General features: G+C 33.3%; 1 protein-coding gene across 3 annotated transcripts in view; it reads right to left on the bottom strand.

Annotated features, from left to right (window-relative positions):
- BBS7 (Bardet-Biedl syndrome 7) overlaps positions 1-13,383 on the bottom strand; it is a 37,667-nt gene that overhangs the window by 7,086 nt on the left and 17,198 nt on the right. For 2 of the 3 annotated variants that reach the window (XM_043569244.1, XM_043569260.1), the window contains 7 exons: positions 12,957-13,087; positions 11,616-11,700; positions 10,534-10,636; positions 8,701-8,893; positions 7,402-7,476; positions 4,326-4,391; positions 35-174 (listed from right to left, as the gene is read on the bottom strand). In XM_043569244.1, coding sequence (XP_043425179.1) covers positions 35-174; positions 4,326-4,391; positions 7,402-7,476; positions 8,701-8,893; positions 10,534-10,636; positions 11,616-11,700; positions 12,957-13,087 — 793 coding nt within the window. The remainder of the gene's footprint in view (positions 1-34; positions 175-4,325; positions 4,392-7,401; positions 7,477-8,700; positions 8,894-10,533; positions 10,637-11,615; positions 11,701-12,956; positions 13,088-13,383) is intronic. The other variant, XM_043569252.1, reaches the window with a different exon arrangement.

Genomic DNA, 13,383 nt, shown 5'->3' with positions numbered 1-13,383 from the left:
ACTAAAAAATAAACTGCTCCCTTCTTTGTCCTACCTGTCATGATCAATAAAGTGAGTTCTTTGATGGAGTGAAAGGGGTTTGATAAGGTATTGGCGGACCTGACAGGTTTTGGGTTGAATCCTTGGAGTCACATATGCTTGAAGTGTGCCATACTGGCCTTCAATTGAACGAATCTGAGTAAACACAAAAGAAAAGAAAATAAGAATAACCTAGCAACATAACATAAATGTTATCTTTAAAATGTTCAACACAAGTAATCAAGTAATTAGACCTTAATCTCTTCTGTAATATTCTGAAGGAAATAATGACATTTTATTAAACAATTACTTTTTACCACTAGAGTAAAGGAAAATTTAAAAAGCTTTGGCAGGCAAAAGCAAGCTCAATCTATCTATAAAAGTTATCCCCACCACATATTTTTAGATGATCTGTCTACACTTAGTAGTGCTGTGTCATTCCAAAAAAAGTACATTCTTACATACTAACCCATCACATCTAAAACCACAAGTGTCTAATATAGTTCATAAGATTCACATCAAAAATGGTTAAAATTTAGACATTTTGTTGAGGTGGATAAGTGAGTTTTTAAATAACTAAAACTTAAATGTAATACTTCATTTTCTCATAAATAAGGTATTATAGCATATAGCTATTGACAGCTATAAGCTATAACAGCTATATAAGCTGTTGACAGCTATTGACAGCTTATATTGACATATAAGAATCTACTGACAGAAAAAAAAAGTTTCTAAGAACTTAATTCTTGATTTTCTATGAAAATACAGAAGTATACACCATCTAATGATAACATATTTAGATTAGGAAATTCTTTTGAGTTATTTTAAATATACCTGGTTGGACCTCCTGAGGATTCAAAACACTTAACAGAAAATAAAAATTCATTACACTGTGAAGAATTAATTTTTCAGGAGTTGGAAAGCTGTTCAGCTTCTCCCTCTTGCCCCCCGTCTCCGTTTCTCTCACTTCAAATTCATAGATGGACTGTAGTACTTCTTGTATTACAATGGTAGCTTCTCTAACCATAGCTATATTTTAACATAGCTCTAACCTGGCTATATTTTATTTTATTTTTAATGTTTATTTATTTTGAGAGAGAGGGAGAGCACGCATGCAAGTGAGAGGGGGCAGGGGAGAGAGAGGGGGAGAGAGAGAGAGAGAGAGATAGAGAGAGACTGACTCCCAAGCAGGCTCCACACTATCAGTGCAGAGCCTGATGTGATGCTCGATCCCATGAACCATGAGATCATGACCTGAGCCAAAATCAAGAGTTGGATGCTCAACTGACTGAGCCACCCAGGTGACCTGCTAGCTGATATTTTAACTCACACTTTTCCTAGCATGTGAGGGGGACAGAAATCAATGTTTTACCTAAATGGGAAAGAGAAATAAAAGTTTAAAGCAAGGTCTTTTGCAAATGTTACACTGCAAATATTGCTCTAAATGGGAAGAGAGGAAAAATAAAAAGATGAAAAATAAAAATACAGAAAAGAAATAAAAAATAGATCTGATACAGCTATATTTCAGGGTTTCTTTTTTAAAGGTAAGCTTACACTAGCACATAATTTTTTCCAGAATAAAAAGTCATAATGCTTTGATTATATAAAAATTCATTTTCATTATTAAAAATATAAGCAATACAGAAAAATTAGGATGAACATACAAGTCGCCTGAAATCCTACCACCCAGAAATGATCATGATTGCTATTTTGGTAGTCATACCTTCATACATTTCTCTATGCAGAAGTACAAAAACAAAATCATAATTTCACATGAAGAAATTCTATTTGTATCATAGACATCTTTCTTTTATTTCTAATAGTCACATTTTCCCCTTATCTTTGTCTTTCCTAATGCCATCACCTCCCTCCCACTCCTATCCCACCCATGCTTTCTCCTGTGGCATACGCTATCATACCAGACAGGTATGTTTCTTTTCATACCTTTATTCATATGTAAATAAAATGTATTTACATATATAGGGATTTTACCCACATCTTGTTTTTCATGGAATTCACTCCATGTTAACAGGAATAGATCAATGCCTTATTTATTGCAGCTGTGTTATAGTCCATGGAATGCATAAATAGCTAATTATTCAACCATTCAGTTATTGAATGTTCACTTTGGTTCCACTCCTCTGCTTCTACAAGCAATACTGCAGTTAATTAAATACATATCTGTGTGTATAACACTGTGATTTTATTGCTTAAAATAGATTCCTCCAAGTGGGACTATTGCCTGTTTTTCCAAAGCAGCTATAACAATTTTTATTTCCTTCAGCTATGATTTAGAGTGTCTTTTTCTCATCCCTGCCACATGGTGATGTTGCTTTTTAAAATTTTTTGCCAGTCTGTTAGATAAGCAGAAAATGTTTTTTGTTATTTTAATTTGAATTTCCCTAACAGTAAGTTAGAACATTTTCTTTTAATATTTGCTAGCTATTTTGACTCCCTCTTGTGTGAACTGAGGCACAGAACATATTCTCTGCCTATTTTCCTTACTGAATAGTTGTTTTTATAACAAGTTAGAGGTAGTTTTACTGATATTCACCCATTACCTAAAAGATAACTAAATTTCCTTCTTTTGAAAAATAATTAGGTACCTAATACATCTATATTTATTTTTTATATGTGGCATTAAGATAAGAATCCACTTAATTTTCTTCCAGATATATACCAGTTGTGTTGACACCAATTTTTAAATAGAAATAGTAATTTAACAGAATTTTTCCCTACATAAAAATGTCACGCATTAGGCGCACCTGGGTGGCTCAGTTGGTTAAACGTCTAACTCTTGATTTCAGCTCAGGTCATGGTCTCATGGTTGTGAGATCAAGGTCTGCATTGAGCTCTACAGTGGGTGTGAAGCCTGCTTAATGTTTTCTCTCTCCCTCTTCCTCTGCCCCTCCCCCACCTGCACTCTTTCTCTCAAAAAAAAAAAAAGTCATCCATTAAATTTCCATAAATGTATGTTAAGCTCTAGTTCTATACAATTTTATTGCACTCCCTATTTATTTAGGCCTTTTAAATACCCTGCATTATTTTTATTACAGTAGTTTCATAGTATGTTTTACCATATAAGTTTCACCTTTTTCTTCTTTTTCAGTAGTTTTCTTGCGTCTATCATTGCATCCAACTTATAAAAAAGAACATAGCTTTTTAATCTATTTAGGCCTACTTCCCAATGTGCCAATAATGGCACAGTCTTGTTCAGTGGATATGTAATTTAAAATGTTTAATTAGGTTACATAAAATATGTTTAAGTATAGTCCTTTAGAAATAAATTTATTCCAGTTTTCAATTTTTCTTTCAAAATACACAAAAGGGGACTTATGCAGACTAAAATAAATTGTTTAGGGAAAAAAAACCTACACTTAACTGTAACTTCCTACTAGATGTGAAAAAGTTATTGTATAACATCTCTCTTGAAAAACACAGACTGAATCTCTGAACATCAACAACACTTCTCCAAAACAACCATTCCTTAATTTTTTAGATCATAAATATATCAAAAATAATTTTTAAAAACTCACACAAATTAATTAACTAAATTAGATTTGTGTGCTACAATCAGTATTTAATTATGAAAGAGATTATATTACTAAATTGCTGAAGAAAATACTAAAAGCTTTTCTTTAGAAAGATGGTAATGCATGACATTATTGGAACACAATCAGAAAAATCCAAATGGTAGGAAAATATAGGACAAATGCTCAAATACTTCAATAACCAAATTACCTTGTCTGGACCATGACTGGATCAAACAAACTGTAAAAAAAAAAACTCAGTGAAATCTAAATACTAAATATTTGATGAAACTAAGAAATTATTAATTTTTCTTAGGTGTTATAATAGTATTGTGGTTATGTTTTAAAAAATAGTTCTTATCTTTTGGACATATGTACTGAAATATTTACAACTGAAATTTTTAAAAATCTTGTATTTGCTTCAGAATATTTTGGGATAGACAGTGATAGTATAAACAAGAATGTCATGAGTTGATGACTACTGAAGCTGAAGTCATCACTTTTCCATACGTTTGAAACTTTCCAGAATAGAAAATTCGAAAAAAAAAATTCTACTAAGAAGAAATTCAGGATTGGTAATTTTAGAGAAGGTGATTGGTTGTGTGCCAATAGCAGAGATAATGGCTTGGGCTGAGTTAAAACCCAGCTGGTCATCCAACAGTCATTACTTATTTCAGGGAGAAAACAATACAAAGAAGTGATATGATACGTTGCAAGATATACCTAGGGGGAAAAACATTCAAACTTTCAATTAAAGGTAATGTCAAACATTTTTACCTTGAGTTCCAGCCTTGTGGTATTTGCCTGGCACCGATAAGTGGCGAGAAGAAAGTTGTCATTTGACTAGGAAAAATTCAAAGTTAAGGCAAAGGATAAACTCACATTTTTATAATAATAAAAACATCATCAATAATAATAATGGTTATCATTTATAAAGCACATATCATGTGGGTGACACTGTGCTAAGTGCTTTTTTCTTATTCCTGCAAACAACCCTATGCGAACTTTTACTAAATAAGTTTTTACAGATGGAGAAACTGTAGCATTCGGGTTAGGAAAATTTCCCAAAAGCTCATAAGTAAAGAAATCAGAATCCAAATGAATACTTTTAAGACACAAGCTCATGCTCCTTCCATCCTGAGTTTCTACAATAACATTTTTTTAATGTTTATTTTGAGGGAGAAAGCGAGGGGGGAGGGGAAGAGGGAGAGGAGAGAGAGAATCCCAAGCAGGCTCCACACTGTCAGTGCAGAGCCCAACACAGAGCTTGAACTCATAACCATGAGATCATGACTTGAGCCAAAATCAAGAGTAGGTCGCTCAAATGACTAAGTCACCCAGGTGCCACTACAATACTTTAAAATATTAATTTTTCTAAAAATTTAACTGACAGCACAAACTTCTAATGTTTATACTATTAAAAGACAAAACATGAATGTCTTTGATTATCCCAAATAGTTATAGAGGACTAAGAAATATCGTATCTCTGTATTTCCAGCAAATAGCACAGTGCCTGAGATGATACTGTAAGCATTCAATACATGTTTGTTGAATTAAATCAGACAGGTTACTTCAAATATGATAACTTCCGGAAACTGAATATTAAACTACTAAAAACAGAGAAATATATCTGGGTTGTGAATTGCAAAACCAGACAAAGCAACATGAAATACTTAGTATGCAATTTTCATATACTACTATTTCCCTATTTTTAATAAGTAAATGAAGAAAAAGGATGCTAATATCAAAAAGAAAATTTGAACATTTTAATTTAAAATCATTTAAATTTAGTAAACAGAATATCAATCAACCTGAAAATAAATATACTTTCGTGTGGTTAAAAACAAATGTTATATACCTAAGTATTTATGAATAAGATGATAAAGATTAAAATACATGAAATGTCTGGGATTAGGTTTGGGATAGGAGACAAAGGAGAGCATAAAACAAGACTGGCCGTATGTTGAAGTGAACAATGAGTATACTGAGGTTATTATACTATTCTCTCTACTTGTGTATATACTTGAAATCTCCATATTAAGGCTTTTTTTTTAAAGCCATCCTTCTAGAAAATGGGTTTTAAATTAGTATAAAATACTCATTTCAAAGAATCCTGCAATGATGTAAATAGGATGATCTTTCACAGTAATTTAGGAATTAAGATTTTAAGATTAACTTGATTTTTTGAATGAAAATAAAAATGTAGGCTTTAATCTTTTATGTTTTATTCTCAAACAGGGATGACAAACCACACATATTGCATAATACAACTGTGATAAAATCTGTCTCTTTTTTTTAAATGTTGATTCATTTTTGAGAGAGAGACACACACACACAGCACAAGTGGGGGAGGGGCAGAGAGAGAAGGAGACACAGAATCCCAAGCAGGCTCCAGGCTCTGAGCTGCCAGCACAGAGCCCGACACGGGGCTCAAACTCACAAGCTGTGAGATCATGACCTGAGCTGAAGTCAGACGCTCAACCGACTGAGCCACCCAGGCGCCCCTGATAAAATCCCTTATTCTCAAACAGGGATGACAAACCATACACACTACATAATACAACTATGAAAAATCTCTCTTAAAAGAAAAGCTTTACTATAAAATTATATTAAAAACTATTCCCTAATATAGCTATCAACTTTGTTCTTCATCTACTCTTTTTATTCTTCCCTTCAAAAAAAATTTTTTTTAATTTTTATTTATTTTTGAAGAAGAGAGAGAGACAGAGTGTGAGTGGGGGAGGGGCAGAGAGAGAGGGAGACACAGAATCCGAAGCAGGCTCTGGGACGCGAGGCTCAAATTCACAAACCGCAAGATCATGACCTGAGTCACAGTCAGAGGCTCAACTGACTGAGCCACCCAGGCACCCCTATTCCTCCCTTTTTTATATGTATAATGACTTGCCACCTCTAATCATCATCTCCTGCTCTGGCTTGCCTTCTCCAGAACAACCGTTCCAGACCTTATTTTCCCTAACTTCTCTCCAGGAGCCACACTTAGTTCTGGGACTGCTAGTGTGTGCTAGTACTGAACAGAAAGAAGTGATATATTAAGCATATCCAAAAGCTCTGATACAATCTCATCCAAGATACTTTACACATGGTAAGTACCCACCAAATGTCTGCTAAATAAAGGTTAAGCAAGATTCAACAAGCCCAGAAATGGTGAAAAAGAACATGCAGAAGAAACAGACCATGTTTAAATGTAGGAATGTGTGAAACTATATAGCATTTTCAAGAAATTTTAAGAACTTCAGTTTGGCAGCAATAATGTGCATGGGAGGGAAGGTAGCAGCTGGTAAGAGATCAGCTAGAGATGTAATCAAGAGCTGAATCATGGAAAGCTGTTATGCCACAATGAGGAATCTGACTTATATGCAGCAGGAAATAAGGAATCTTTAAAGGTTTTGAAAAAAGAAATGACATGGTGATATTTACATTTTAGGAAGACCTCTCTGGTGGCGGTGTACAGCAGAGCCTGGAGGTGAGAGGCAATACTGGAGATAGAAAAACTGATAGATGAGTAGTTCAAACAAACATGGTAAGGGCCTGAAAAGTTAACAGAAGTGGAAATGAAGCAGAGTAGAGACATAGGAGCCAAGGACATAGACTGGCAAAAAATAGTGACTAACTGGATTTAACAGATCAGAGAAAGGAAGGAATCTAGGACAACACCCCAGTTTTCTGGATTATCTGAAAATAGGGGAAATGAGCTAAAACAGATTTTGAGGGAAAGGTTATGAAAAACAGATTGAAGAAACATTAAACCTTAGTAGCATTTATTAGGCTTTATTCAAAATGGTATAATAGAAATGAAAAAGTGTCTGAAAAATTCTTGATACTTTTTACTCACCTCAGAATCACAGCTGCTAAAGCTGACGACAGCAGAATTTTTATCCACATCAAGTAAATCTATTGGAACATCACTCTACAGTCAATATTAAAAAAAAAAAAATGGTTCAGATGGAAAGCTAAAAAATTTACAAAACATTATTTTCTCTTAGGGTTCTCTTTAGTTCTAGTTCATGTTCATCTTTAAATTTGAGCATATGAATTCTCTTAATTTACATTTGATAATGTACTTCTAGAAAATCAATGCAATAAAAAATAAATGTTATATCACAATGTTTATTTTTTTCTAATTTGGACTATTAGAGATCATAAACGATCATCTCTCACCACCCCCTTAAAAGTATAATCTTTCTACCTATTTTTGTCAATGCTAAAAATGTTACCATAGTCTAAAAATAATAATATGGCCATTCTGATTCTATCAGTTCATTTTTATCAGTTTAGTTTTTACCTGCATCACAAAAATGAGATAATTTTTGGTCTCCTCTAGAGAGGTAGTTCCTAGGGCACTGTTGTTGTACTCAGTTCTATCTAAATGGTGCTCCTAGAGTTGTGTAATGCAGCCCTTATGCTAGCATTACCTACGACAGATTTCAGCCTTTAAATTTTAATTAATAATCTGATCTCTCCCCCACATCTTTTTAAACATTATCTTCTTTCTCCACTTTATTCTCTTCTCATCTTCTTATGGGTTTTCCATCTTTTGCTTGTTTTCCATTCATCCTACTACCATCCTTTCCCACTCCCTGAATATCTTACAATGTAAAGAAAAACTGATTAAATATATTATTGAATGGAGTTGTGTATTATTACCCCTATATTTCACCTTTTGGGAATATCTACTTTGTCTACGGACCTACCCAGAAACTGGTGGTTAATGAGCAAGCTGTACTGTAAGCTACCATTTTAGAATTGAGAGCTTAAAAAAAAGATTCTAATAAGGGCATTAAATACTGCAGTTTTCTAAATCGCATCTCTTAAAATTCTCTTAAGATCGCCAAAGAACAAAACCCTTACTGTTCTTTTTGATGCTTCTTAAAACTTAAGTCCATCAATCTTTCGTTTAATACTTACAGGATAAATAAAAAGTAAAGATATAACTTAGATACTCTATGAGCAAACTGATTATCTAATAGAAGATTAGATAAACCTTTAAAATTACTATCTAAGCTAAATGCAATTTAAAAGAAAAACACTTAAAATTACTGTCTAAAATTAAGTGTTCAATAATAATTAGTGCATACGGCTGGTCTGCAAAATAGATCCAATCACAAAACAAAGAAATTAGACACTGGCTTACCTGTATTAAGACATTATCTATTGCTGTCTGCACCTCTAAGATGAGGCTGTAGCTGGCATCATCTTTATTTAATGTAAACTTGTCATTTACACTAAATGAAGGTACTGCTGATTTTGCTTTGCTTGATTGGGAAGACTGTTGATATTTCTCTCTTTCCTGTAGTACCTTATACTGCAGATGTTCCAGTTCACTCCTAGAGAAAATATATACAACTGTCACCTATAAGTATAAACATTTGAAGTCCTTAGAATGATTACAAGAATTTGAGACATTTACTTGTGCAAAATGGATTTTTATTAGTTGAACTAGAACTATGACACTAATACAAAGTTTTGTTTCTATGACTAACCAAACAATTCCACATTATTTATCTCTAATCTAAAAATTAAAACTCAGTCCCATACCAGCAATATTAATAAAGAGTTGTAACTATCAAGGCAAGCTGAAAATAATCAGTTCTAACACACAAATCTAGTTATAGTTAATCAGAAGAGAAACTAATTGTACTGGAGCAGAGAAATATGTTAGACTTAATTTGAAGAAACAAAATGTGTAAAACCAGTAAATATGTGCCTTTCAGTAAAAATTAGGTGAAACAGACAAAATAAGAAGGAGGCTGTGGAGTACTAACATTTTGGGGACCATAAGATGATCATGAGCCAGTGGTACAGCTGAGTTTCTTCTATCAAGTGTTTAAAAGGATTCTGCTGACCTTCAACTGTACAGACATTGCTTCATTGCTTAGAGTCACTTCAGTTAAAGGGAAACAACATATGCAAATGTAGCAACTAGTAACTGAGAAACAACAACATGAGGCTTAGCCAGCCCCAATTTAGGGGAAAAAATCTGGGTAAGAGCTTGGAAAGGATTTGTGCGATAAACAAAACAAAGGAAAAGATTCATTCGTACAAGAAATATTTACTTAGAGCCTCATATGTACCTATGTTGCAGGTGCTGAATGAACAAAACAGACATAAGCTTCTCATGAGCTTACATTCCACTGGAATCAGGAGGGACAGACTTGGTTATAAATGTAAGGTATACTGACGATGTGAGAGAATAGCCATTAATTCTACTTGGTTTCCTTATTGCATGAACGTTGGAGCTTGAAGTCCAGGTGGCTTTGCTAAACTGGCTTGTGATAAACCTGTGGTGTGGCTTTAGTGAACTAGTACTTGTGGCATTTTGCTGCCTTAAAAACTTAAGTAGCCCTCAACTACCACCAAAAATAAAAATAGAGCAGCCCTCACTGCCCCCAAGAGGTTGGTAAGGGTTGAAGTAGGGAGAGCAGTCATTAGAAGTTTCAGCAACTCCCACTTCTTCACTGTATGAAGCAAATTTACTTGAGTCTGGGGTCTCTTTTCATAGGATTTGTCAAACTGAACAAGCCACAAAAGCAATCCCTGTGTCTAAAAGAGTCAACATTACTCATTTCCAGTAAGAAAACTGATAAGCCAATGTTACAGATTCATAAGGGTCCACAAGAGCAGCAAACAGTACAATTAAGAAGGAATACAGTTGTCTGTGTTGGTCTCTTTCTAATGTCTGTGAAAAAACAAAACACTACAACTATCTATAAACAAATTAAAAATGTAATTTTTGATCTAGGAAAAAGTCAGTATAGAAAAAAGTAATAATATGTATATAAATAATATAAAAAGTATATTTATAATAAAATACTAATTAGCACTTACTGCAAATTTTCTCAAACTGATAAATTTAATTTAAAAAGGTGATAAAATAATTAATTGTATAATTCCTTCCAATAAAATATAAGAACTACACAGTTCATGAAATAAAAAAAAAAAAGCAAACAAAAAAATCCAAAACTACCTTAAGTTAGAAATTTTATTTTGCATCTCCTGATTAATTTTTACTTCTTCTCCTGGTCCACTTTCCTTATGCATAGGCTCTGTTGTCAGACCTGTAACCCAGCCTGCAGAGATGAATTAAATTGTGCACCATTAAGTGCTGCTAGTATTAAAAGAAACCCCAATATACATGCCCCTTTGTCCACCAACATCAACCTCATTTAGTCCTAGGACTTATTCTCCTTCAAAAAACAAGACAAAACAACAAAATATATCAAGCTGGAAAATACTGAAGCCATAAACTACATAATAAACATTTGTGATACTATTTTTATTTTGTGTAAACTACTATAATACTATGATTAAAGAAATCTTTCACTTCTCAATTTATAGTTTTAGTTTTCAAGTATGGAATAAGTCAACACAATTCTAGCAAGTTCAAATATACCTGATGAATTAGAACTGTCCTTCAAAAATCATGTTTATGGAAAGTTAAACTCTCACATTGGCTATTTTAAGAATGTAAAAGAATCACTAACTCAAAAGCAAGGGAATTTTTATAAGAAATATAGACAATAACAAAACAAACTAAAGTTCAGTAAATACTTCTTTTTAAACCAAAGAATATCATTTAATTTTCAAAGATTAAGTAGAGTATGCTAAGTACTCCATTATTCACATATTACCTCTTTTATAAACCAATACACCCACTCCTTCCCTCCTTAGTTTTTAACCAGTAAAGGTTTTAATGCTGTAGGTAAGACTGATTTACTAATAACACTTTTTTTAAAAAAGTTATCATCAAAAATAATTTATTAAGGGACGCCTGGGTGGCTCAGTCAGGTAAGTGTCTGACTCTTGATTTCAGCTCAGGTCACGATCTCAGGATTGTGAGATTGAGCCCTGTGTTGGGCCCTGGGCTGAGCATGGAGCTTGCTTGAGATTCTCTCTCCCTCTCTCTCTCTCTGCTCCTCCCCCACTCATGCTTGCTTGCTCTCATGCTCTCTCTCTCAAAATTAACATTAAATAATAACATTAAAAAATTTTATTAAATGTATATTTTTTCTTAATGGTTCTTTCTTTACCTATTACCATTTCCCTTACCTGAATACGTGGATACCACAATTTCATCATAGCCTTCTTTCCCTACACAACCACCCTGGATAGATGTGACACTTTCAGACAACATCTAAAATAAATTTAAGATCAAGTACTTCATTAATAGCCAAAAAGTTCACAGACATATTAAAATAAGCCATCAAACCTATTTTCTTCCCTCCAGACATTCAACATACATTTATTGAATACTTATCATTGGAAACACTGAGATTGGAGAGGCAAAAATCCTGCACAAATGGCAGAAAATTCCAGTGCTTTTAAATTTGGGGGAAAGAAGACTGAAAATGACTCATATATGTGTGTGTAGCACTCAGCCACAGTAGCCACATAATGAGCAAAAATCATTTATTTATATAAAGAGGTTTTTTTTTAAAAATTACATAAGCAAAACTCCCAATATGTTTAGTCTATCATCTGAATTCTACATACCACCTCTCATGTGTTTTTTCCAAATAGTTTTTGGAAATGAACAAAGAATGAAGTTTTTTAGATGAATAAAGGAGATGATAGCCTCTATGAAACCTTTAGGGAATTTTTATTCCCATATTATCTATGTAATACCTTTATCTATATATCAAAACATCTGTATTTGCTGATCTACAGTTAAAGCTGGGACTGAGGGGAAGCACTAGTAGTGAAATCAGACAAAGAAAACTTGATACTGGTTGTGGTTTTTGTTGTTGTTTTTTTTTTAAAACAGCCTCAATCCATCCTGCATAAGGCAGGATGGGAAACCCTGGACTAGAGAACACCACTTCATGAAAACGAAAGATTCATTTTACAGCAGACTGATTCTCCATGTAACTCCGTACCTTGGCATAAACAAGCTTAACTACATTAAAATCCGTGAACTAAAATTGCTCATATTTAGTAATTCTTCTCATTTGGTAAAGTCTTGGGTGGTGAGAAGTGAAATTGCAACTTTTCTCTCTGCTCAAGGATATTTTGATATTGTTCTAACAACATGAGTTTATTCCTAAAACATTATTACTTTAAAACAACAGTCTTGTTTGTTACCCAAACATATAAATGTTACTCCTGTAATCCACTATGCATTGTAGAAACTAAGGCAAAATAACTAAAGTTCAGATATACAATATTTAGAAACCAAATGAAGAAGCAATTTATTATTTATCTGGAAGGCAATAGTCTATTATTCAAACATAAGAGCAGTCTAGAGAAGATTTTGATAACATCAAAGCAGCAATATTCTAAGCCAAACACAAGATTTTAATATATTTAATTTAATAAAACCCAAAACATCACAATCATCTCTATAATTATTTGATGAATATAAGCATATATAGTCTTTTTAAATGAACTGACCTGATCAAATCGTAGAACAGGCTCATTTGTATTGTCAAAACTATACACTTGTACCACTCCATCATCTCTCCCAACAAGTAAATCTTTAACCCCATCACCCACAATGTCAAAGCTGTCAACACACAAAATACCTTTAAAAAAGATGATAGAGGTGACAAGTTATTAATAAAACTAATATTAGGGCCAAGTACAGACAAAGTAAGGCTGAAAACATGTATATACTGAATCAGAATGGGAAAACAAATAACAGAAAACTTGAAGCATAATCAGGTATCCCCTTTTCTGCCCACATTCAGCCATTTCCAAGACTTTAAATATAATCTAAATGGAAATGGCTCATAAGTTTTTATCTCTAGCTCTGGCCTCTCCCCAGAGCTCCAGACTTCTACATCCAAGATCCTATACAGCATCTTTTTTGAGACGTCCA

This window comes from Prionailurus bengalensis, chromosome B1 (assembly GCF_016509475.1).
Source record: "Prionailurus bengalensis isolate Pbe53 chromosome B1, Fcat_Pben_1.1_paternal_pri, whole genome shotgun sequence".
NCBI classification, from domain to species: Eukaryota; Metazoa; Chordata; class Mammalia; order Carnivora; family Felidae; genus Prionailurus; species Prionailurus bengalensis.
Note: the sequence above shows the minus strand (reverse complement) of the source record. Positions and strands in the feature narration are given on the sequence as shown.